The sequence below is a fragment of the Alosa sapidissima genome, chromosome 1, assembly GCF_018492685.1.
Source record: "Alosa sapidissima isolate fAloSap1 chromosome 1, fAloSap1.pri, whole genome shotgun sequence".
Lineage (NCBI taxonomy): Eukaryota > Metazoa > Chordata > Actinopteri > Clupeiformes > Clupeidae > Alosa > Alosa sapidissima.
Window position 1 is genome coordinate 31375906 of NC_055957.1, and position 27340 is coordinate 31403245.

The 27340-nt window shown below is 43.0% G+C and overlaps 1 protein-coding gene across 1 annotated transcript; it reads right to left on the bottom strand.

The window, feature by feature from the left end:
• Positions 1–13: 13 nt before the first annotated feature.
• Positions 14–26209, bottom strand: LOC121686564 (von Willebrand factor A domain-containing protein 7-like). Its single transcript, XM_042066850.1, has 17 exons — positions 26119–26209; positions 24323–24514; positions 23205–23483; positions 21784–21877; positions 20270–20398; positions 19672–19858; positions 16425–16594; positions 13344–13456; positions 12911–13027; positions 12616–12804; positions 11397–11529; positions 9453–9605; positions 9188–9280; positions 8768–9036; positions 2009–2142; positions 1336–1495; positions 14–1133 (listed from the first exon to the last, which is right to left on the bottom strand). Exons 2-17 carry the CDS (start codon positions 24512–24514, stop codon positions 513–515), a joined length of 3033 nt encoding a protein of 1010 aa, XP_041922784.1. The 5' UTR covers positions 26119–26209; the 3' UTR covers positions 14–512.
• Positions 26210–27340: the final 1131 nt, after the last annotated feature.

The window sequence follows — 27340 nt, forward strand, 5'->3', positions numbered from 1 at the left end:
CAAGAGACTGCTCTTGGTGCATTCAATCTTTATTGTATTGTTGTTATGTTTATAGTTTGTTGCAATGACACACATTTAGTTAATTTATTAATGTGCTTCTCAACTAGGGGTACCCTAAGAGCTTCTTTAGTGCTGCTGTAAGTGGTGGCATTCATAACAGGGTGGCCAGGAGGGGGCAGTCTTATCCTGTGGTTCAGGTTTGTTTCAGCCAAATGATGTGCTACTACAGTATGTAATCAACCACAAATACCACCACTGGCATATTAAGCCATTTCATTTAAGCATGGTTTCAATCCGAAATAAGGCATTACTGACATTATACCCCTCACAGCAAGTAGGCCTATGTATTAAATGCAAAGTTCACAATTCCAATCCAACAACACTACAATTAGTATAGGCTTATGAATACTGTAGAATTGCAGTATGGTGTGCGTACAGAAACCAGATTACATGTTACAAGCACAACTTTGTTCTACTGGTTAGCAACTATATACATACATAGCATACATATCTTACAGCGAGACCGGGAGTAAATCTCGAACTATGGCAGTGGCAGACAATAGTAGGCAGAACCACAGAGGTGTTGCCAAACTGATGGAGGGTGGTCCGCCACTGGGTGTGGTAGTGGTCACTGCCGTAGTGGTCGCTGTCGTAGTGGTAGGTGGAACTGCCGTAGTGGTCGCTGTCGTAGTGGTCGGTGTCGTAGTGGTCGCTGTCGTAGTGGTCGCTGCCGTAGTGGTCGCTGCCGTTGTGGTTGCTGTTGTAGTGGTTGGTGGAACTGCCATTGTGGTCGCTGCCGTAGTGGTTGGTGGAACTGGTGTAGTGGTCGGCAGCTTGATGGAGTGGGAGCAGGAGCCGACATTGCCCTCCTTGTCCGTGACGGACAGCTTGAGGTCTGGAGTGCAGCACGAGGTGCGGTACAACCGATGGATCACAGTCACGCCCGCACCTGGCCCTGTTGTGCTCTCACTGATCAGATCACTGTCCCCCTGCTGGACCCAGACCCTCTCCACACCCGTGCCATTGCCGTCAGTGATGTCGACCGAGACGTCCCATGAGGCCGAGCTGCAGTCGTCTGCGCAGGTGTTGTTGACATTAACCACATTACACACAGGAGGGGTAAAATCGGTCACCTTTTGGGGAAGTGTACAGACAGAAAGTCAGAGTCAGTTATATCATTATAAAGGCAATGTGTTCACAGCGTCTGGTATGGCACACGGGCATGCCCTTTTAAACTAGGCTTACATGCAATATACATCACTGGACTGCTTAACACTACACTTTGACTGTCAGAGGATGTCAAAATGTTTGATCATCATGTAACAAATCGATCACCTTCTTCATCACAGAGAGCCGCACTACGGCGTAGTTGGAGTCGTGGGTTCGTGAGGACTCTGCGTTGATGGTCAGGGTGACATCAGTGCCTGAGGCGATGCCGGATGGAGCAGTGATGGTTAGCGTCCCTTTAGCCTCCACGCTACTCCCACTGGTAATGCTGCCACCACAAGGAGACAGAAATACTATGGCCTTATTGAACGTATATGTGGAGTTTTTTAGGCTTTAAGTTGTCTTGAATGCAGCTACATAGCACTCTACCACTGACTTGCATTACATTTAATGCAAAGTGATATTACAAGAGAGTTCACTGCCACAAACTATAGAGTATTGGGCAAAAGCATGGGCGTTTTTGACATCATGTGAAAAGGGTTGTTCATTTACATTCTGTTGATATTTCTAGGTCATTTTTTAAATGCTTCAAACTAAAGAAAAACTCCACACTTCTTAAATAACACCTTTAAGAGTCATCTACAGATTAGTCTTAGATCTGTCCAAGATTTAACATTATTGTTAAATCGATTTTAGTCCTAAAATGTTTGGGTTTTGGCAAAAACAGAGTGTGAATAGATATTGCTGGATAATCACCATGATTTATTACAATTATTGCATGCCTCTTGTCTTCTAAATTGTACTCATGTTTTTGTTTGCTTGCTGCTTGAGATGTGCTCACCTTGAAGGGTATTTCATGGCAAAGTTCTTGTCGTTTGTTGCCTGGATGTTGAACGTGGTCCCTGTCTCACTGCTGGTGATGCTGAAAGGTATGTTTATAGCCTTCCCTGGCTCCATACTGGTGTCAACTACAATCTGCAGCACAACCACACGTTTAGAAAACTATTTCAACAATAATTGGTGAGTTTCAACAGAAATGGTGCAAAATGATTTTGTGGCATTGTGGCGGGGAAGAGTGAACTTAGATAAACTTGTATCAGGCCACTGAGACAGGATAAAATATAAGTATAAGTATATAAGAATATATACTTTTTTGATCCCGTGAGGGAAATTTGGTCTCTGCATTTAACCCAATCGGTGAATTAGTGAAACACAAACAGCACACAGTGAACACACAGTGAAGTGAAGCACACACTAATCCCGGCGCAGTGAGCTGCCTGCTACAATGGCGGCGCTCGGGGAGCAGTGAGGGGTTAGGTGCCTTGCTCAAGGGCACTTCAGCCGCGGCCCACTGGTCGGGGCTCGAACCGGCAACCCGACGGTTACAAGTCCAGAGTGCTAACCAGTGGGCCACGGCTGCCCCAATTACTGTATGTTAGGTAGGCAGAACTGCAGCTTATGTAAAATAAAGATGTGTTTGTTTAAATTCAATGTGAGGACTGCTCAGCTACTACTGACTGTAGTGTAAAAATATACCCACCACACTGTTAGCCAGGCTTGTGCAAAATTCCAGAATTGAATTGAACCTGGGTCTTAAATTCCAATTCAATTATTGAATTTCACTAGCATTTCAATTGAGGTAGCAAACAGGAAGCAGAATTGCAACTCGAATTTTGCACAACCCTGCTGTTAGCACATGGTGTGAGGATATTTTTACACACAAAATAGCTTACCCATAAACAGTGTTGGGGTTGTTACTCAGAAAAAAAGTAATCCGTTACAAGTTACTCATTACTACTTTAAAGGAACACGCCACCCAAAATCAGTAGTAATATATGTTCTTACCTTAACTTTCACGAGTTGAGTCATACCTCTCCCGCGTCCTTATGTGCACTCAAACGCTCTGGCGCGCGGCGCGAATGTGTTAGCATGTTGCTATGCTAGCGGGCTCTGCCGTAGCCATAGAGGGAGTAAGATGGCATTAATCAAACACATCCACGTTTTCCCTACTTAAAGGAGAATTCCGGTGTGATATTGACCTAAAGTGTATTGAAACATGATACCGAGTGTGAACGTATGTCTCATAGCCCATCTCGACTTGTCCCCTGCACTCCAAAATCTGGCGCTAGTTAGCCGATGCTACCAACAACTTTTTCAGTAGTGGTGCTTCGGCATCGGGCTAGCCATGCAAATAAATCACTGTTTTACACCCATTTACGAGGCTCAATGTATCTCCACACTTCATTGGTAGACTTCCTAGGGCCCTGACATTTAAAACGAGACATTGAGAACTTTGAAAAAGCACTGGTAGTTTACTTACAAGACGATTTATACAGACAGTATCTTCACGAAGTTTAACGTTTGCAGCCATCTTGAATTTAGTCACGATAAGTCGAGCAACGAGTAAGAATGAACAGGTATGATAAGGGATCAGATTCCAAAAATAATTCAGTGGAAATGCATGGATTCCAGTTTCTTCCAGTAGCAGCAACTGGAATCCATGCATTTCCACTGAATTATTTTTGGAATCTGATCCCTTATCATAGCTGTTCATTCTTACTCGTTGCTCGACTTATCGTGACTAAATTCAAGATGGCTGCAAACGCTAAACTTCGTGAAGATACTGTCTGTATAAATCGTCTTGTAAGTAAACTACCAGTGCTTTTTCAAAGTTCTCAATGTCTCGTTTTAAATGTCAGGGCCCTCCGAAGTCTACCAATGAAGTGTGGAGATACATTGAGCCTCGTAAATGGGTGTAAAACAGTGATTTATTTGCATGGCTAGCCCGATGCCGAAGCACCACTATTGAAAAAGATGTTGGTAGCATCGGCTAACTAGCGCCAGATTTTGGAGTGCAGGGGACAAGCCGAGATGGGCTATGAGACATACGTTCACACTCGGTATCATGTTTCGATACACTTTAGGTCAATATCACACCGGAATTCTCCTTTAAATACAGTTGCACAAGTAGTTGATAAAAATGTGTAAGGTCACACAACATGAAACGTGACGATATTCCAAGCGAATAAACAGGAGAACTACAATGTCTGGCGCAATAGCACTTGGGAGTACTTCGACCTAGGTATTAATATTAATTAACGCCTAATTGTAGATCCTATCCACCACAGAGTTTAGAATCCATGCTTGATTGACCCCTCAGCCTCCCCATCCCCTCTGAGCGAGAGGGAGGCACACACACTAGAGATGCGCTGATGGGCTATTATTTCAACCATAACTGCATAGCAAAACTTAATCCATCCATCAGCAAAGTTTTTTGACCAATTTTCAAAATCGCACCCTCCCGGCATCCGCTGTGTTTTAATGTATATGGGATGAGCCGCTGCTGACGTGAGGCTAGAAAGCTCTTGCCTGTTCTTTCTAGAAAGACTGATCCAATGCAGCAAATATATTAAAAGGCTAAAGTCCTACATTGGCTATGTTGTAGCCTATCCCCAGAATATCAGCAGCAAACTCAGTCTCTGTCTCGCAAAACAGTCTCCAAATAAAACGCACATCGGCCTGTTACCTAGCCTATTATGTGTGCCAATATAGCCTATCGTCCAAAATGCTTGATTGCATTGCATTCTCCACATTTTTAGCTAAATTTTCATGTACCACATCAGCATTTTTGTTCCGTGAATCTTTTGTAAATTGCTTTACAATAGCGTCGGGCCCTTGTCGGCAACCTTTGGCTTGCCTCTTGCCACTATTCACTCCTTCGTCTTCCGATGTCATTTCTGAGTCATCTACAAGATGTTTACACACACATACACACACACATTCACCTCCGTACATAGAACCAACTTGACGTTGACTTCAACCTGTGCTATATCCTAGACGAGACTGCCTGGGTTGTTTTGTTTTGATATCAAACACATAGTAATTGTAGCCTTCAGGGAATAGGCATTTAAAAGAGAGACAGAGAGTGATATGACTTGTATGACTTCTATAAGCTCAATAACATCCACAGCGGAAAAAAGAAGGTAAGAAAAAAAGTCGGAAAACTTAGAAGGCAAGCAAGCAAGTTTGGCGGTTGTTACTAAAAATGTGTACATGCACGTTGCACTGTTGTGCGGTGGACTTTCGGAATGAATGGAGTCAGCGTTTCTTTAATATCGAGGCGCTAGTTTGTCCGATCGGCCTGCTGGTAGGCTATAAAATGAATTGCGCTGTCTGTCTGAAAAAGACGCGCTCTCTTCCCATGCAGTCAAAATGAATGGGAGTCTTCAGAACAGGCTTGTCATAGGCTACGTTTATACGGTGACGATGAAAAGAGAAGACGCAGAAGTGGCGTCTCGTCTTCATTTTTTTATTCACGTTTAAACGAGCATTCCCAGGGGGAAATCTTTGTTTATATGAAGACGCAAGAGTATGTGATATTCGATTGGATATGCATTCCAGACCGCTGGGTGGTGGTGTGATAGAACCCCGGTACGTCACGCGCAGACATTCTAATTTGACAGTTTAGCCAGAGAGGTAATCAAGGATCTTTGGTTTAGCCGTTTAGACTGAGACGCAACCCAGGTCGTCTTCAAAACTCTACACTCTGGAAGGAGTCTTCAGATTTTTGCGTATTCAAGCCCCGACGGTGGGGTCGCAGTGTAAACGAAAGGCACTTATGATAAAATATTTTGTCGTCTTCCTTTGCAATCGTCCTCGTATAAACGGCCCCATAGTGTCACCCTGACATGCCACTGCGTAGGCTAAAGTAAAATGTGAATGACTTGTTATTTTATCAAGGATTTCTTTCTTTTTGCAAAAAATAAAGTACAATAGGCATTAATTAGTAGGCCAGCAGCATGTTGAAATTATGTGCCAAATTGCGTTTTTTATTAGGTGATGATAAAATGATAAAATGATAAAATTGTAAAAGGACATGACCGAAGCTGAGGCAAGCCTGACAATAGGCCTATACAGTAGGCCCGACGGTAATTGTAAAGCAATTTACAAAAGATTCACTGAACAAAAATGCTGATGTGGTACATGAAAATTTAGCTAAAAATTGGAGAATGCAATGCAATCAAGCATTTTGGACGACGTGGAGAGACAAGCCGGCAGCAGATTAAATGCTCGAGAGAGAAAAAAAAGGACGTGCAGACTGTTTTAAAAGGACGTGCAGACCGAAGCTGCAGCAAGCAGGTGATATTTAGACATTTATTTCACAAAATCCAAGACTAAGAATAGACAGACTATGTAACTGGACACATTGAGGCCAAACATATTGAGAATTCTACAGGGAATGTTGAAGACGAAGGAGTGAATAGTGGCAAGAGGCAAGACGAAGGCTGCTGACAAGGGCCCGACGCTATTGTAAAGCAATTTACAAAAGATTCACGGATCAAAAATGCTGATGTGGTACATGAAAATTTAGCTAAAAATGTGGAGAATGCAATGCAATCAAACATTTTGGACGATAGGCTATATTGGCACACAGAATAGGCTAGGCAACAGGCCGATGTGCGTTTTATTTGGAGACAGTCTCTGTCTCGCAGAACAGAGTTTGCTGCTGATATTCTGGGGATAGGCTACAACATAGCCAATGTAGGACTTTAGCCTTTTAATATATTTGCTGCATTGGATCAGTCTTTCTAGAAAGAACAGGCAAGAGCTTTCTAGCCTCACGTCAGCAGCGCCGAATCACATATACATTAAAACACAGCAGATGCCGGGCGGGTGCGGTTTTGAAAATTGGTCAAAAAACTTTGCTGATGGATGGATTAAGTTTTGCTATGCAGTTATGGTTGAAATAATAGCCCATCAGCACATCTCTAGTGTGTGTGCCTCTCTCTCGCTCAGAGGGGAGGGTGAGGCTGAGGGGTCGATCAAGCATGGATTCTAAACTCTGTGGTGGATAGGATCTACAATTAGGTGTTAATTAATATTACTACCTAGGTCGAAGTACTCCCAAGTGCTATTGCGCCAGACGTTGTAGTTCTCCTGTTTATTCGCTTGGAATATCGTCACGTTTCATGTTGTGTGACCTTACACATTTTTATCAACTACTTGTGCAACTGTATTTAAGTAGGGAAAACGTGGATGTGTTTGATTAATGCCATCTTACTCCCTCTACGGCTACGGCAGAGCCCGCTAGCATAGCAACATGCTAACACATTCGCGCCGCGCCAGAGCGTTTGAGTGCACATACGGACGCGGGAGAGGTATGACTCAACTCGTGAAAGTTAAGGTAAGAACATATATTACTACTGATTTTGGGTGGCGTGTTCCTTTAAATTGTAATGAAATTACTTTACTTGTTAGTCATTTTGGAAAGTAACGTGTTACTCGTTATCGTTTCTTTACTTGAGTTGGTCTCTAACTTAACCAGGGTGCAACATTCAAAGAGTTAGGCAACATTGTTATTTGCAATTTCAGATTCGGTATTGGTCAGCTAAAAGTAGCCTAGTAGGCTTATACTTTCACTAAAAATAGTCTATATTAATTTTGTCGCCATTGCTAAATTTACTTTGTGTTTACTTTTATTTTACCGTTATGTGTGTGTGCTTTAACATCAGTAAAGCTTTGGGCTTCATTCAGCGTTTTGTTCTTCCATTGGAAATTATTCTTCTACATTTGCTGCCTGCTGCATCCTTTCTGTTAAACGTTTGAGGTCTTGAGTTAATGCATTAGGTAAACATTGTTTGCTGGTAACCTGCCACATAGCCAACAGATTCTTGCGTGCGTAGTGCGTACATTCTCATTCTCTCTCTAAAATTTGTCCGTTATAGGCTGGCTAAGTGCGTATTTCTTCTGCATAAAGTTGAACGAACACATTTGTTTATTGTACAGCAGTACTGTAGGGCAAATTAATTTACGAACCAAAACGCGGCCCATAAGCCTCTATTGCTTGTAACCTTTTAAATACGTCCGCTAGATAGTTTAAATCGCCAACAAAATTGTTTTTTGCAGAAGCCTACCCTAGGCTACAGATTAGTTCTTAAAAGATATTTCTCCACTACTGTCTCATTTATCAAAAAGGTGCTTTCTCTTCGTTCTCAGCAAATTAAGTTACAGGTAGTTCCATAGAGAGACGTTAAAATAGTGTTTGCGATTGACAACATTGTGATAAGAAGGCTAGAACACTAACTTTGCAAAGTTAACTTGAATGCATCAATTTTGAACAAAGTTCCAGCACCAGTTTGTAGTCTGCAAGAACAGTTCTTGCACAAGCCACTGTTTTGATTTGCGTATAGGGGAGGTGCGGGCTGAAGCCAACCTGTTTGAGGGAGAGCGGTCCATGGAGAGAATGCGTGCTCTACCCTCCGCATATATACTACAATGACATAATGTGTCTAGGCTAATCTATATTTTCAATAAGCAATCACTGCATGCCAACAATAAGTCAATATATTAGAGATATTGTGAGTAACGCAGGAATGGACGTTACAGTTATTCAGTAACGTCTGTAACTATTACTGAAATTTTAATTGTAATGCGTTACCTTACTTCGTTACCCAATAAAATAACGAAATTACAGTACGCATTACCCCCAACACTGCCCATAAACTATAATTACCCCTGTTATCATAAACTGTAGTGAGACTTCTCCCAAGACTCATGGTTAGTACTGTAGACTATGTGGTGTAGTAATAATTCTACACACCTTTACTGAGACTGGAGTGAGAGACATCTGTGTGGTGGACTGCCTATGGAATTGGCTGGAGGTGGAAGTGTCCTCTCCCTTAAGCAGAACCACGAACTCGCCTGCAGGGGCGCTGTTCACGGACACCAGGAAGTTACCACCGCCCATCTCCTGCACGGTTCCTCCAGCCAGGCCTGAGCCAGACACCTCCACCAGGGCAGCCTCCAGCACTTTCAGGGTCTCGGGACCGTGGGGGCCAGTGAGCGTCAGCAGCAGTTTGGTTGGCGAGCCTAACGGGAGAGAGATAGAGGGAGGAAGCGATGGGAGTGGAGAGAGAGAGAGAGAAATGAGGATGAGAAGAGCGATAACGAGTGAATTATGTTCCAAAAGCTGTCACAGTATGCCCCGGAAAAGACAGTAATAACTGTTGACTTGCCCTACCTGCCTGTGGGCGTCCATCAATGACTCCATACCCCGGGTGAGGCCCTTCGAATGTCTCCACAAAATTATAAACAAAAGTGATGGCACTCTGACCTGGAGATGACAAACACACACACACAGATGCTTGATGGATGCATACACAACACTTGTTGTGTATACAACACACAATCACAAAAACTCTTGTGGCTTTCCCCTTCCCCACAAAGCTGCAGTTGGAACAGGTATATGAACTTCAAAAACCCAGCAGGATGAAAAGGAGACCCACCGGTTACTTTGACAGTGTAGGCTTCACGAGTGTTCATGTGGATTTCCCATAATCCTGTCTGTTCCGGGGTGTTGAGTCGGACACGTTTCAGATTGCCCACAGTCTGAATTGTTCCCAAGGGTCCAGCTGTCTGTGTGGAACTCTGAGACACACCTAGGATGAGACAGAACGATAAATTACATGAAAGGCACAGTCTACCACAACAGATTTTGTGCAATAGTTGATCAATTGTCCAAACTTTGTGCAGTGTAGCTGAATGTCATCCCAATGCAGTTAGAATTGCACCTAACTCAATGTCAATCGTGCTGACTATTTTTAATCAGTGAAATGAGTCAATGGTTTTTCATTTTGTTGCGGTATGCCATTTAAAATAAGTAACCTGTTGTGTTTTAAAGTATCTGTTTTGAATGTGAACGCCCACTATCATCAGCGAGTTAAAACACTGAAACCCAGGAATGTCATATGGCAGTTGTATCCACTAAGCCTGAAAATAGTGACAAACAATGACTGGACCATTCATAAGGCATTCTGTATATCACAAATCTCCTATGCTCTATATTGGCATTTGTTTAGTGATGCTGCTGATTGCAGTAATTTATGTCACTCTAAAATGAAAGCAGCCTGACACCTAGAGTACAGTGCTGCCAAGATACACATGCAAAATGTGCACACACACAAGTGCATCACAACATAGCAGAACACATCCTCTCCATCTAGTCTTCACAGGTGAGTCTACAGATGCACCACAGGGGAGGGAGAGCAGGTGAGGAGAGAGAGGAGAATCCCTGAATGAAAGGGAAGTGTCATATGCCTAGGAAGAGACCTAGCAGCTACCAGTTGAACAGCAGGACACACCTGGCAGCTGAAAAAGGCCACCAACAGCCTGCTTGTGACCAGCTCATTATAGTTAGAGGTGTCTGTTGTGATGGCATTAAGTGCTAGCCTGATGTAGTCATACTCAATTATAGTCAGAATATGAGTCTGATACTGCTCCATTGGGACATAATTATGGGGCGTGTTTCAACCGATACAGGGGGGGAATGCCTCTGCACTCAATTGGATAGACCTAACCAATCAGAGCAACGAAATAGCTTACCGTGAGGTGTAGGAAGAAAACACACGAACCATCCTTCTTCTCCACAAATGCCTTAACATTGTTTTCTGGTCTTTTGTAAAAGTTAGTGCCGTCAATAACTTCTAGCCTACAACACTTATTAGCGAAATTTAAGAGATACGTAGTAAGGTAGGCTATTAGGAAAAAACTGATAGCCTATATCCCCTCCGTTTTTAAAAATAATTCTGTTGAACACTGATATGCTACAAACATGTTAAACAGCTGGGAAAGGCTGTCGCAAATCCCTCGAACAAGTGGTCAATCAGAGATTTCAAACAAACAAGGGAACATGTCGCAATGCAACAGCGCTGTTTTCCCTTGATGAAAGTGAAACCATGAGTTTTCCCACATCTCAACTTTGGCCAAAGTTTTCAGAAATAATCGTTTTCAGTGATAAAACCTAATTAAATAATATGCATTTTTCATATGGGGTCTTAAAAGCCATGTATCCTAGCCACAGCGTTTTTGTTTCAAACATAAGCCTAATCTAAGCGTGCTCAGATGACGTGATAGACCAGGCGCTGTTGCTCACCTGTCCATCATCGTAAAGGCCGATTTGATTGGTCCGCCCGATCTAGGGCGGGCATACTTGCTCCACAATAGAGTAACGCCAGACCGAACTTCCCGACCTCAAATGTTGTGGGCGGGACTAAGTTCGGAATGGCACCCAGGCTAATTAAGTGCATCGGGGAAAAGAATGGGAATTGCAAATGCCTCTTGGTGTCTGTGAATGCCTGAGCTCTGGCTGTCACATTAATGACATTTCCTAAAGAATATGTCACAACAATCTGCTACACGCTGACGTTGGTTCAGCAAACATACTGTCGTACCTGTGGGGTTTCGCAGAGTGAAAGCTGTTGAAGTCCCCGTGATGTACAGGGTCACATTGGAAACAGACTCATCCAGGAGGAAGGAAAAGGTCTCCACTGCACCAGGGTTCCTGGCTCTTTGTAGAATTGTCACCTGAAACATAAAACAATCAAACAAATGTAAAGATGGGCTTAAACATAAAGGGCTCTAATTTAAATGATGGGCAAAGGGTAAAAAATAAACCAAAGCTAATTTAATTTAATAACATAAAAATATTTTTGCTAATTTGATACTGAACAAAAGCCTAAGCATGCATGGTGACTTTAGATCATGCACAAGACATATTGCCTGATTTTGCACTTTGAAATGATGATCCAGAAGCTGAAATGTGTTACGGCAGTATATTTTGGAAACAAGCGCTTGGGGCAACCTGCAAGAGCCTGGTAAACAACATATCAGCGCACGCAGAGGCAGCATCCAGATGGTTGGGGTTAAAGAGGAGCAAGCGGGTTTCTTGGTATTTTATGCCCCCAATGTTGTTTTCAAGGCAGCGTTGCCTGGAAGGCACTAGGGTTAGGCATGGGTTAAGGTTGGGGTTAGGTTTAGGTGAGCGGAGCCTTTAAGTCAGCAGTGGCAGCGCTGCCTGGAAGACGACGTTGGGGGCATAAAACACCATCGAGCGGTGGCTAAACCAGGCTGGCAGAGGGGAGGGGGGGTTCAGAGCTGAGTGGTGAAGTCCTGAATGGCCGAGGGAGCAGTTCCAGGACGCTGGTTCTGCTGTCAAGCCCCATTGAGGTGTCGTGGGCTAGTTGACGAAACACCGGTGAAGTGAGGTGCCCACTTGAAAAATCAGTGAAGTCCTCTCACATCAGCACTATGCGAGTTTGGAGAACTGAGTGGCTGCCAGGGAACTACACGTGTGTTTATCTGTCTTTCACGTCACAATAAACCATCAAAATGCACTGTGCTATAGGTTCACTGTTTTAGGCTCAGTACCATGTGGTTTAGTCCCCACTATAATGGATGTGATATATACAGTATCACTGTGGGTTTAGGGCCACAGAGTACATCCCTGCTGTGATATATACAGTATCACTCCTGCTGTGATACAGTGTCATGTAGTTCATGACTTCCTCACTTTGCAGGTTTTACATAATTTGCTCTGAGCAGTTAGAATGTTGATGTTGTGACCTCAGCATCACACAGAACAGGAGGGCGGGGCATATCTGCTCGGCTCACCAGGGCAGAGGTGGTGGAGTCCACTATGATCTCCGTGGCCTGGGGGAGGCTGGCCTTGGCCACCTCGATGGCCTGTCCACCTGAGGCCAGTGCCAGGTCATAGTACACTCGGAAATCAGCCCGGGGCAGGCGTGCAGGACCAAGGCTCCTACGTGTGACCTTACGGTTCGCCGTCATGAAAATGTTCACCTGTGCATAAGAAAGAATTATAAGAGATGTATTAGTGTGTGTGTTCATTTGTGTGTGCCTTGTTTGTGTGTTTTGACAAAACGTCTCTTGAATCCCGAGCGTTTACTGTTGATTTGGTGCTGCGGATCAGGGCGATGATGGTCTTCTCCAGGCTCATGTCTTTGGCAGGAGCGTCGGTAAAAACGTAGATTTGGGAAGAGGGAGGTGCACCAGTCAGAGCCAGCTACACCAGACAGGGAAAGGAGTACGAAAAAGAAATGACAGTATTAAGGAAAGGACCAGACTGGAGAACTCATCGGAGATACTGGTATTAAAGAAGTGTCTGAATCTTTGTGTGCATAAATGTCTCTTGTGAGTGCATCAGTGGTCCTTATCTGTGTGTGAGAGTGTGTATCAGAGAGGCACATCCCTTGAGTCCCCACGCCCTAGGTGTGTGTGTGTCTGTTTACCTGAAGTCCCGAGACACGCTTTAGGTGTGTGTGTGTGTGTTTACCTGAAGTCCCGAGACACGCCCTAGGTGTGTGTGTGTGTGTGTTTACCTGAAGTCCCGAGAGGCACATCTCTGGCATGTCCCCACCACCATTAGCCGTAAGAGCGGAGATCTCTGCCTTCATCACCTCGGGGTCAGCAGTCCTGACCAGAGGACCAAATTCTAACACACACATACAGACACACACACACACACAAGGAGAGAGGCGGACAGACAGACATGAAAGTGAGAAATTTTACAACCCCAAATCAGAAGAAGTTGGGACGTGTAAAATGCAAATAAAAACAGAATGTGAAAATCTACAAATGTCGAAAACCCATATTTAGCTGCAAAAAGGACGTAGACAGCATAAAATATTGAAAATTACACATTTGACTTTTTCATGGAAAATATGTTGAATTTGATGCCAGCAACATGTTTCAAAAAAAGTTGGGACGGGTATATTTACCCCTGTGCGGCTTCACCTCATTTAACAAAATTCTGTAAATGTTTAGGAACTGAGGAGACCAGTTGCTAGAGTTTTGAGAATGAAATGTTGTCCCATTCCTGCCCGATATAGGATTTCAGTTGCTCAACAGTATGGGGTATTCTTAATCATATCGGTCATTCCATGATGCACCTAATTTGACAGGTCTGGACTGCAGACAGGCCATTTTAGCACCTGGACTCTTCCTCTATGGATAAATACTGTTTAAACATGTGCAGGATTAATTTTGGCATTGTTTTCCTGAAATATGCAAGGTCTTACCTGGAAAACACATTACCTGGATGCCAGTATATGTTTCTCAAAACCTGTATACATCATTCAGAATTGATTGTGCCTTGCCAGATGTGCAAGATGCCCATGCAGTAGGCACCTGTACCTCCACACAGTCATAGATGTTGGGTTTATTTTTGAACTGAGCACTAAAACCAATTGAATGTCAAACTGTGCTCATACAGTGGTTGTCAGAAGTTTTCCTGAGCTCAATGATTTTCTGTAAACAGGTCTGGTTTTAATGCAGTGCCAAATTCTCTGGATTCTCTGAATATTTTAATGATGTACTATAAATGATGAACTCCCCAAATACTTCATAATTTCATATTAAGAAGCATTACAATGACGTTCTTCCATACCCAATCATGTTGCCAGTTACCCAAATTAGTTGTGAAATATTTCTCCTTTTGTTTTCTTTATCATACACAATTTTTCCAGCATTGTGTTGCCCCTGTCCCAACTTGTTTTGAAACGTGTTGCTGGTATAAAATTCAAAATGAACATATATTTTCCATGAAATAGCAAAATTTGTCATTTTCAACATTGTATATGTTGTCTGTGTCCTTTTTGCAGCTAAATATGAGTTTACGAAATTTGCATATTATTATTACATTTTGTTTTTATTCACATTTTACACAACATCCCATTTTTTTCTGATTTGGGGTTGTATATACATATTTCTCATACTGTATATTATGGATGTATTTGAATTGACATTGTTGAGCATGCTTCAATGTGCAGTATATATGCAAAATAGCGGGGAGATGTTGAGATGGGTGTTTTTGGGAGGTGTTTGGGGAGATGTTGAGATGGATGTTTGGGGAGATGTTGAGATGGGTGTTTTTGGGAGGTGTTTGGGGAGATGTTGAGATGGGTGTTTTTGGGAGGTGTTGAGATGGGTGTTTGGGGAGATGTTGAGATGTGTGTTTGGGGAGGTGTTGAGATGGGTGTTTGGGGAGATATTGAGATGGTGTTTTTGGGAGGTGTTTGGGGAGATGTTGAGATGGGTGTTTGGGGAGATGTTGAGATGGGTGTTTTTGGGAGGTGTTGAGATGGGTGTTTGGGGAGATGTTGAGATGGGTGTTTGGTAGGGTTGGGTATCGTGGGTTTTATCCGATACCGGGGCTAAATCGATACTTTTAAAACGGTGCCGGTGCTGAAACGGCGCCTGAACCGGTACTTTGTTTTTAAAATGTTTTAAATTAAAATGGTCTAAAGCATGAATTGCTTTTTTTTTATTTTATTGATAAGACAAATTTGAACATGAAATTGAACTGTTATATTCAATTTACTATCAATATCTCATTGCTTCTACAAATAATACATTTAAATGTTAAAACAGCTTGCCATGCATGCACACACAAAGCTCTGCTTTCAAGTTTACCCAGTGTAGGCGGTTTGCCATAAGGTATGTTAAAACCGCTTGCCATAGAACATGGACAACTGCATTTGCAAGCAAGCTAATCTAACAGGGACTCCTTTCCAGGGACTACTTTCCAGTTAATTCAGTGTGTTCCCAAATGCTTCAAGAAATTTCATGTCTTAACCCATAACACGCAATAGTTTTGAACATATCAGGCAACATGTCGGTGTTGAAGTGTTTAGATTCCCAGCGCTAGCCTAGTCATTTTAACAGCAACTATGGCTATGCGCTAACACCAGTCAGCTGAGTTTAACTAGCGATAACATAGGCTACGGAGATGGTTTCCTTTGACAGCTCAGTGACATCAGGTAGGCCTATGTAACCTACATATTTATGTTTTTGCCAGCTAACTTTTAACATGATCTTCATATTCATTCTGATGCTATATGGGCCTCATGTACATGAAAGATTAATATCATGCCATTATGTTGTTTAGAACACACCGTGAAATAAAGTTTTCACCTTACAACTTTGCTGATAACATTTCAATAAATACCAGTTAGTGCATTAGCAGTGACATTGTGTAAGGTATTAGGCTGCTGTTGATGTTGTTTCATAGCCTTTTGCTTGTGTGTAGTTAGGCCCACTGCTAGATTTTGACAGGAGCTCGCGATATCGCTTTAAAGTAAGCTACTTGGGCTCACGCAAGCTGTCAAACACTGTCCACTTGCCTATGTGGTGCACCCCTCTGGTTTATACATCCACTTATGTTAGCTAACTGTACCTGGATGTGTTGCTATCAGAGCAAGACGTTAGAGATGGCGCATGACATGCAGTGATGCCTCGTATAAAATAAATAAATAAAACACTATTTAAGCACCGAAATGAGGCACCGAAATCCAAGTTGTTATTCGATGCAGTTACTGTTTGTGTCGGCACCAGTGCCATATTAGAACCGTGTTTCGGTGCCCAACCCTAGTGTTTGGGCAGATGTTGAGATGGGGTCTTACTGGGGTCGTTAAACTGGACAAGGACGTATTCCGAGGGCTCGTCTGCGGTGCCCTTCTTGCTGTCAATGATTTGAGTGGCAACACTCTGTGCCTCAGCGATGTCGTCAGCCATGCTCCCCGTGGTATCAATCACGAAACAGAGGACAGCAGAGCGGGCAATGCCCATCAGTCTGAATGAGACAGGAAGAGAGGAATAGAGAGGAGGAGAAGGATAGAGAGGAAGATAGGGATAGAGTGGAAGAGAAGGATAGAGAGGAGGAGATAGGCACAAAGAGTTAATGCAGGAACATATGTCTATTGAAACAAAAATGCTCTTAGATGTGGTGTGTTTTCATAAGAAGATTTGATTAACTCCGATTACAGTTTTTGCAGAATTTAGTTCATTATGTCAAAATGCCAAAATGAAACACTGCAATCAAAGCTCAAAAATCCTTTAAAATTACTGTTTCAAATCAACAGCAACACACTGATGCGCTTTATATAAAACATTGCAGTCTTTGTGTTTCTATTTTTATTGTCATTTTCTCAGACTCATTTCTGCAGTAATCAGCTGACATTTTTTGCAACAAACGTTTTTACAAAAAACAAACATTCTTACAGAAATAAAGAAAAATGGAATCACACATCACAGGGATATGGAATACTGTGAATGTGAATGAATTGAATGAAACAAATAAAAAATGTAGCAACAAAACAAAAGTAAAAAGAAAAAACAATTACTGGAGAAATTGCTATTGAAAAAAAGCATTTTTTTGAATTTTGCAATTTTGGAATATTGCGTGTGTGTGTGTGTGGGGGGGGGGGGGGGATTATGGATCCTGCCTTCTTTTCAGATCTGGCCACAAGTCGCAGGCGATGTCCTCTCAGGGCTAGGCAATGGGGAAAATATCACCTTGTGTGCCATATTGAACTGACCCCACCTCAGTCTCTGCATGCCCCTTCCATTGCTTGCAAAAGAGGCATGGAGGTATGTGGTTGGTGGTCATATACTTTTCACTGGCTAACTGAAAATAATTCTTTGATAGCTTTTAGAAATGGGGAGTATAGTGGCAAATACAGAACTGTACATGGGTACTTGATGTAAAAGTACACACTTGAACAGGACACAATAACTTACCTGAAGATTGAGAATCACTTCAAGAACAACTCGGACCCCTGACGCATGTGGCAAGGCATCCAGGCCATCACAAAACTACTAACTCCTCCCCCCTGTCACCGACACCTCCTTGTCTGATGATCTGAACCACTTCTGTAAGTATATAAGTATAAGTATATATACTCTTTTGATCCCATAGGGAAATTTGGTCTCTGCATTTATCTCAATCCGTGAATTAGTGAAGCACACACTAATCCCAGCGCAGTGAGCTGCCTGCAACAACAGCGGCGCTCAGGGAGCAGTGAGGGGTTAGGTGCCTTGCTCAAGGGCACTTCAGCCGTGCCTACTGGTCGGGGTTCGAACCGGCAACCCTCTGGTAACAGGTCCGAAGCGCTACCCAGTAGGCCATGGCTGCCCCTAACTTTTCTATGACTGCTTTGATAGGGACAACAAGGAGGTGGCCGTCAAGGCTGTGGTCTCTGCAGATCACCAGCCCCTCACACTGTCCACCACCGATGTGTGTGCGGCACTGAGCAGGACTAATGCACATAAGGCTGCTGGTCCTGATGGTATCCCCGGACGCGTATTCAGGGCCTGTGCTGTGCAGCTGGCTGAGGTTTGGGCTGACATATTTAATCTGTCTTTAGCCCAGGCAGCAGTGCCCGCGTCCATCTCAAGACCTGCTTACCACCTTCACTAGACCCCTTCCAATTCGCCTACCATCAGAACAGGAGCACAGAGGATGCCATCTCTACGACGAGCCCTCTTCTTTACTCCCTCTTCACCCACAACTGCACACCTGTACATGGCTCTAACACCATTGTCAAGTTTGCAGACGACACTACGGTGATTGGTCTCATCAGCAACAACGATGAGACGGCCTACAGGGAGGAGGTCCAGCACCTAACATTGTGGTGTTCTGACAACAACCTGTCGCTCAACGCCAAGAAGACCAAAGAGCTCATTGTGGACTTAAGGAAGTCTAAAGCTAGCACACACACACCCATTTTCATCAACGGGACTGAAGTGGAGCGTGTCACCAGCTTCAAGTTTCTGGGTGTCCACATTTCTGAGGACCTCTCTTGGACCATCAACATCTCTACCCTGATCAAGAAGGCTCACCAGCGTCTCTTCTTGCTGAGGAGAAGAAAGTCTTGCCTGTGCCTGTTGAGGTGTCTACGACCATGGCAACCTTGACAAGGACAACAAGTCAGCCCCCTCGGTCATTTGCACTACCCTATCCCATCTGTAGGGTTCTATCTATTTATTTACAAATGTACATACTGTAATTACACTTACATATAGCCATTTTCTACTGCTCTTCATACTATTCATCCTGCACATACACTTATTCTTACTACTCTTATAATGTTACTGTTTCTGCACTACAATCGTACTGTTACCACACTGCACATAACTGTACATTCTGTACATATCTGTCTATATTTTTCATACTGAATATCCACATTTATTCTGTTTTCTTATTTTATATTCACTGCATATATCTATATTATTCTTACTACTATTATAATGTTACTGCTACTACATTGAATATATCTGTACATGTTGTTCATACATTGTTCACATTACATAGCCATATTTATTCTGCTCTTAAGGTAACTGCTTATACACTGCACATATTTATATTTAATTTATACTACTCTAAACCACCTTGAAGTTGAATCTAATCTAATCTGAAGTCTATTTATAGTGCTAAACTTTAGACTGATTGGTGTTCAGTTTTCTCTGTAAGTATTTTCAGGTATGTGTGTGGTTATTACCAATTACAAGATGTGCTTGCATTTTGAATCGAAGTGTTTTCCCAATGATAACAGGAGATTTAATTTTTGAACAAAGTGTCTAATGTAAGAAACCGTGTGTAGTGTTTCGCAATAAGTGTGTTGCAGAATTGCAAACAATGTGCAAAGCAGAAAATGTGTTTAAGCCATGGTTACACAGTGTTTAAGGTATGCTACAAGAAGTTTAGGTATTGAGGCCTTGGTCTAAGGCTAAGCATCCGTTTTTAGTGTGTAAGCAATGGGCAAAAGCTGTAACTGGACCGATTCATGTCGTCCATCTAAGGCTACATATAATTCCTGTGCTGGGTACCTCCATGGTCATCTCCCCTTAACCACAGGAAGTCTCCCTTACCGCAGGAAGTCCTTGTTGCCCGTGGCGCCTCGAATGTCCTCCAGGAGCACCATGGTGGCCTGTGTTGCCATGGTGACTGCGGTGTCATGCAGGGCTGCATTGTCTGGCCGGCGCTCATCCTTACTGATGCCTCCACGGGGCACCTGGGTGCTGGTCAGGTCGGATGCCCCTCCATGACTACACTTACCTGTCAACACAAACACACCATCACTATGACTACACTTACCTATCAACACAAACACACCATCACCATGACTACACTTACCTATCAGTGAAAAGATCGTCATCACCATGACTACACTTACCTATCAACACAAACACACCCTCAAAATCCTCTCAATTACCACTAAGCTATACTGGCATGAAGACCCCCGTCATCACACCAACCCTGGTAACCCTGGTAACCTTGTAACACAAGTCAGAAATTAGGTAAAAACTTAATGAACTAATTACATTATTGCAGAATGCAGCTTCAAAGCACTCAAAAATTCCATGTGGTCATTTTATTTACTTCAAACTGTGAAACCAATGGTTCCATAAAGTTGTATGTGTCTTGCCTATGTGTGCATGGATGTGTGTGTGTGTGTGTGTAATGTACCTTTAGGTTTGTCAGCAGACAGTAGGCCCATGTACCCAGAGGTCAGTTTCTTCTGAGCCAGAATGTCAGGCAAGAGAGGGTTTGGACATGTTCCACTGGCACAGTCGCTACATGTAGGAGTGTCAATATCTGTCATACACACACACAGACACACACACATTGATTGACATTGTAAGATTCAGGCCTAGATGTACTAAGAATTAAGGCCAAATTACCACCTGTTTCTGATGCTTTTTGCACCTTAAAACATGGCATCGTCTGTACAAAACATGTGGATCAAAGCGCTTTGTGTGCGACTGGATGCACAGGATCAAGCCAGCAAGCGCAGAGCTCAGATATGTTCTAGAACAGTGTTTCTCAAAGTGTGGTCCGCAAGCTAACCCAAGTGGTCTGCGAGCAGATGTGGTAAAATATAATATAGATCAGTTGTTTGCAATATTGAACCAACTTGTATGTAAATCCAAACAGTTCTGCAACACTGCCTATGTAAGCTACGAATAGTTTAAATCATACATCATACATCATCTGACACAATAAGCAAGGTGCAAAGACAATAAGGTGGTTCAGTGAGTAGGCCTATTATGTAATATACTGTTGAAGTAGGTCTACTGTATTGTTTGTTTTTTTAGCTAGGTGGTCCATTTCAGGTATTTTGATTGGTGGAATATAGCAGCACGGTAGAATCTTTGCCCTTTGCGAGAGATAGTTAGGCTACAGTACGGGCTTCTTTCATCCATCCATTCATGCATTCATTCAGCCAGCTAGCTCTGACGAGTACGAGCAGTACAATGTCATTGGATAGGTGAACCAAAGGTGTTCTTGTAAGTGTTATTGTTTATTATCTATGTTATATATTATATAAATTTAACTGATTCAATCTATTTTTTGAAAGCTTAATAGCCTCAAGATGTGATATAGCCTGTATAACATGTGTTTAGACATGTCCCACTCTTCTAATTATTTTGTTGCCCATGCATAATACATTGGATATGGGAAAATTTGAGTGTTTGATGAGTTTTGCCCTGTGTACTATGAAGGGAAAACTGATTCAACCTTCCGCACCACATATTTTCTGAGAACTTTTGACAAGATTTGGGAAAGATTTTTGAACGACTGTAGCTTTTTAACTAATGCCTCCCACGCAAGCTTTATTCAAACGACTATATTCTTTTAAAACTTCCCCAAATCTTGTGAAAATCACATGGTGTAAGGAGGCCTTAATTTGGGTGAAGTGTCTGGCTGATACCTGTTTGTTACAGCTGATTTCCAAAGTTACAAATGTTCTTGATCTCAGCTACTTCATGATCAGAGAAGAAACATCTTTGTTAATCACTTCCCTTGCAATTTAGGAGAACTAGGGTAATATAAACTGATTTATGAATGGTAAGGGCAGTGTCCCCGTTTTAAGTTTACAAAGATAAAAACATTACATGTTTTGGAGGTATTTTTGCTTCTGAACTGAAATGTCCCCGGATTTTGTCTCAGAAATCTGGTCACCTTATGGTAAAGCTCACCTGCGATGTTGTCCATGGGCAGGTGTGGTTGGAGGAGGGGGGGGTAGGGATCTCTGTTTCCCAGCTCCACCCAGTTACTATGGCTGTAAAAGTCCTGCGAATGGACCCAGACAAGTCAGGGTTACTCATAGTCAGGATTACTGAGGAAACTGGGATTGTGGACAGATATCTAATCTTTACTCTTGTGTCATCCATGTACAATAGGGGTTTTCATCTGATTATGACCTAAAGTCCACCATTTTGACTAAACTGCAACCAGAGGAGAACCAGTGGGATTCATGCGCCTTCATGCCACATTAGATATTCGGAAATTTGGACCTCCAATAGAGGAAAAATGACTTGAATGCAAAGACGGGTCAGATTTTTTGCAAGTCCAAGTCATTAAAAAAATATCCAAGTCAGAGTCCACTACTCATCCGAGTCAAGTCCGAGTCGAGTCACTATTGAATGCAAAACTGACAACCTTCGGGGCATTCATGTCTCCAGGCATTTGGCGCCGTTAAAGTTAACGTCTGTTATTGTAGGAACATGGCGTGATGTGTGAAGTATGACATGAAGCAGTAACACTCCACTGCACTAACATTAATACTAAAAATAATTTAGATATTAGAATCCTATACCAAATAATATTCTAATGATATATTACAATTATAGCGTAATGACATTACAAAAAAAAAGTCGAGTCCTCGTCTCAATTTCCGAGTCTGCATGGTCTGAATGTACAAGTCCGAGTCCAAGTTCGAGTCATTCAGTGCTCAAGTCCAAGTCAAGTCACGAGTTTCTAAATTTAGCTCATGACTTGGACTCGAGTCCTGGACTCGAGTACTACAACACTGCTCCAAACACAGTGGTCTCCCTGGCAACAACACAAGTGGCGAATATCACTCACTGTTTATATTATTTTATAGGTATTTTATCACTAAATTAACACTACAGATAGAAACACACCCGAGACCCAATAACTTATTTATGCATTTCCTGTATTTGTTTTCCAAGCTGATCTCATGAACACACTTTTTTTGAAGGTCGGGAGTTTTAAAGTCAGGTCCTCTGAGTTGCATGAAGGCGGTAGCCTATCAAACCTGGTTGAAAACCTGTGATTTAGAACTGCTGTTTGTATTGTCTCCACTTTAACTTGTTTCAGTCTCATAGTCTCCTGCGCCCTGACGTCTCTCTATTCTCCTCTCCTCGACCCACATCTCTTCATCCATTTCTCTCTTCCTCTCTCTCTTCCTCTCATCTCTGATACCTGAGCGTTTTCTCTCTTCCTCTCATCTCTGATACCTGAGCGTTTTCTCTCTTCCTCTCTCTCTTCCTCTCATCTCTGATACCTGAGCGTTTTCTCTCTTCCTCTCATCTCTGATACCTGAGCGTTTTCTCTCTTCCTCTCTCTTTCTCTCTCTTCCTCTCGTCTCCGTTACCTGTAAGGTGTGGCAGGCTCGTCCCAGCATCTCTCTGGCTGCCTGGAAGTTCTCTGTGCGGACGTTGGCCTTGACACTGACCGTGCCCTCTGTGATGAGCGTGCGGGCCTGCACGAAGGCCTCATTGTTGGCGTGGTGGGCGGGACTGTTGGCCAGATCACGGTCCACTAGGCCGTTCTGCATGTAGATCTGGTTGAGGGCCGAGCGGAACTGAGCCGCCGACACCTCTCCTGTGGCTGAGCCCAAACACGCCCGCAAGAGCTCCTCTGCCGACGAGCCCTGCAGAGACACCAGGAGTCAGTGGCCAACACATACACACGTACGCACACACAAACAAACACAAACAAACACACACACACACACATGAACGCATGCACACAGACACACACACACTGCCACGGCTCTCTGGGTCCTTTTCCCGTATGCACTGTTTGTTTTTTTTATCTTTGTGTTTTCAATGAATGAAGTACACACACATCTACAAAAAAATGAAACAGGTGGTGGGTATAAGGCTTAGCCGACATATGTAAAAATAAAAAGATACTTCGACCAGAGGTCTTACCTGACAAAGACCTCTGGTCGAAATGTTGTAGCTTATTAAACCACTCTGGGAGCTTAAAGAACAGTGTGCGGGTATCTTTTTATTTTTTCATGTCTTTGTGTTTTCACATGCAGATGTGCTGATGGGTGGAAGGAGGCCATGAGCTCCATAGGGAGCACTGGTGCGCAGGTCTGCCTGATGGCTTCAAATCGCTGCGGTTCCTCCTCACAGCAGAGCAGCAGCAAAAGGCTGTCTGAGTCGTGGGCCTTGTTGTCGCCTCTCAGTGCTGCTTATTCTGACTTGTATACAAGCCTTTTTCTGCTCACAGATTTGCTCCATAGTGATTTTTGGTTGAAACGTTGCTCTGCATAACCCCATTTTTTATGTTGCTTATGTTACCACACAGACACACAAACACACACACACACACACACACACAGATGAGGACCACTGATTCACTCACAAGAGACAGTCATGCACAAAAACAGACACAGACTCATACCAAACCTCTTAATACCAGTTCATACTGGAGTTCATACAGAGAGAGAGAGAGAGATGGAGAAAGAGAGCCTCTCACTGTAGGTTTGAACTCTCTGCCTTCAGATTCGGCTACAGCCTGGCACACTTCGGTGATCTTGCTGAGCACAGCGTTTCCCGTGATGGTGGCGTGGGTAGAGGAACCCTCACCAACGGGCATGAAGGCCCGGGCAGTGCCACACAAGGTCAGCACCAGGAGAGCTGCACAGCATGCCCACAACATCAGTGCCATCTACAGGATCAGAGCAGGACAGGGTCATGACCTCCATGGAACAGCAATCAAGGGTGCCCTACTCTTGCAATCATTACGTCATCACCACCTACGGATGACAACATCACCACTACGGGATCTGAACTTCATATCCGTGACCTGAGTGGAACTGTTATCTGAAGGTGTCCTATGTTGCAATCATTGCAACTCATACAAAGGGATAATAACATAACAGTGCTTAATTACTTTATTACATCTGGAGCTAAAACACAACGTGGTGTCATTGGAATTTATGACCCTATTTAGAATAGTTAGTGTTCCTTTTTTTGCTCTTATTTTCTCCTTTGCAGATACAACATGTATTTCACAACTTTCAAGTAAGTTGCTCACTGAGAGGATGTGCCATAAACAGTGTCTGTATAATGCAAAACCATAAATTCTTGTGAGGATGAAATTAAAGTTTGTGAAATCACACGCAGAGGATGGTGTAAAGGTAAAGGTAAATGCTTAGCTGAACATGAGAAAAGATTGGACAAGCGCATTTGACCAAAATCACTAAAAAATGCTTCATATAATTATCCCTTTCATGCATATGTAAGGATTTACATTATGCAATATGAAATAAAGTGCCTAGATATTTTAAAGACTAGTTTTCTTATTCAAAATGTACACAATTTTCCACCTAACACTTCTTCTGCTTCTCAGTACACTGACTTTGACGTCCCCTCCATCTCTCCTCCAGCCACCACTGCCAGCAGTCCACGTCCATCGGGCATGGCTTGCCTACCGCATCATCTTCCTTATTCCGCCACCATGGTCCCCGTCTCATCGTGGGGGGTAGGCCCCCCCCCCCCCCTGCATTCATCCATCGGCAGGAGACGAGATCCGCTCAACGCTGGACGGATCCGAGACGGGGCCTACGCCAAAGACTGTTACCTATTCAGGATTCTTTATCATGCTTGTATCCAAGCCGTTCCTTTACTAATTAAATGGTTAACTGATTCTATTCTGTCTACTCAGTCTTTCATGCACTTTAAGTGTTCATTTTAAATGTTTTGCCTTACATGTCTGTTTTATTCTCTATGGTAACTTTGTATTGTGAATAACACTAACAATAGCTATGAGAAAGAAACAAAAATATGAAATAAGGATTAATCATAAATTACTCCGATAAAAATGTGACACAATGTAGTTCTTTTACCTTAAAATAACGGTGGGGTGATGGGTTAGCACACAGTAGTAAAATGTTTTGGGTTCAATTCCCAGTTTCCACCGTTGTGCCCTTGAGCAAGACACTTAATCCCAAGTTGCTCTGGGGACAAAAACCCTTGTAATATAATTGCCTATGTTAGTCGCTTTAGATAGAAGAGTCTGCTAAATGTATAAATGTAAATGTAAAATGACGGCTTTAAGCTCATTTTGATGGCACACAGACAATAAAAGAATGGAGTCTCTGACATTGCCGATGTGCAGGGAACTCCTGGTATTGCACTATATCCTTGTCCTGGGTAGGCGCTTTTCATTAGGTTTAGACTGGGTACCCTCTAAACGCTTAAGTGGGTATCTGTTGTTTGACCAAAAGAACTCCTCCATAGATTGTGTGACTTTAGTAAGAATTATCCTACCTTAGATTATGACTGCTGCCTCTCCTACTGCAGTGTCTCCAGGGTCTGTGCAGTCATTGCCAGTGATTGGTATTTATATAAATGCACCTCTGCATGGCCATATCTGATGTGTGTTTTATGGCTTGTGGGCGGTGCAGGCTACCGAGTTGACCCATCATTTTTGTCCGGGATTTCCTTTTTGGAAGGAACCGAAATCAGTTAATCTCCAGCATCCAAGAAACTCCTAAAAATGTGGTCAATGAATGACCCAACATACCTTTTTTATGGTGGGCTATAGCCATAGTCTGGGACATTACAATTGGAATATAAATGATTACAAGCTCCTCTAATGGGAAGGGTGTGGGCAGCACAAACAGTGAGATAATGGAGAAATGATTACATAAGATGAACTTATGGCGACGTGTCAGGCATGTACTGCCAACATACAGCATGGATAGCCTGGTTTATGATGATGACTGATGATATGCAGTTATCAGGACTGGGAAAACTAGTAAAACGCAGTTGTAGAGTTGAAACAATCATGAAGTTTTATTGAACAGGTGGTGACTCCAAACACAAAAGGGCAAATACAGGAGTAGGTCACATCTCGTTGAAACAAATAACTAAACACTCAGAAGATCCACAAGAGGCCGTCACAGCAGTCTTTTAACTTCTTACAAAAGGTCACAAGGCAAACAAGTTCTTAGGGCAATTCTTATTCGTAGTCATCCAAGCAAAAGTTCATTAAAGGTAAGCCAGGTGTGTCAGAGGAAATCCATTAACAGAGTCAAGAGTAAGCAAGCCAAAGTTCACAAACCAGAGATCCAAGAGTCCAGGGTAAGTCAAGATGGTCCTTCTCGCAAAGTAAGTCCAGAGTTTCAAATCCAAGTCACAGTGATCCTTGAGAGCATGTGATTTCATGACCGAGCGCTGTTGCAACTGCGCCTCTGCCTCTTATTGTGCTGACGAGCTTGACCCGGAAGTGTTGATTGCCTCGTTGACCTGATGTGAGAGCACGAGCCAAGCAGACACTTCTTGACCAAAGTGACTTACATATGTCAGCTATATTACAAGGGATCACATTGTCTCCGGAGCAACTTGGGGTTAAGTGCCTAGGGCACAACGGTGGAAGCCGGGAATTGAACCGACAATACACATTTCCTACAATATTGTTGACACCTTGACCTTGACAATGACGTCTGTTGCTGTTTCCATCATAACATCTTTGAATTCAAATGGCTTC

Bases quoted from the DNA above. Each gene is read 5' to 3' on its own strand.
- LOC121686564 (XM_042066850.1), bottom strand. From the start codon at position 24,514: ATGGCACTGATGTTGTGGGCATGCTGTGCAGCTCTCCTGGTGCTGACC. The intron at 13,457-16,424 runs GTAAGACCCCAT...TGTGTGTGTTAG, and splicing joins TGTCCAGTTTAACGACCCCA to AATTTGGTCCTCTGGTCAGG. The intron at 2,143-8,767 runs GTGTGTAGAATT...GTTGTGCTGCAG, and splicing joins TCACTCCAGTCTCAGTAAAG to ATTGTAGTTGACACCAGTAT.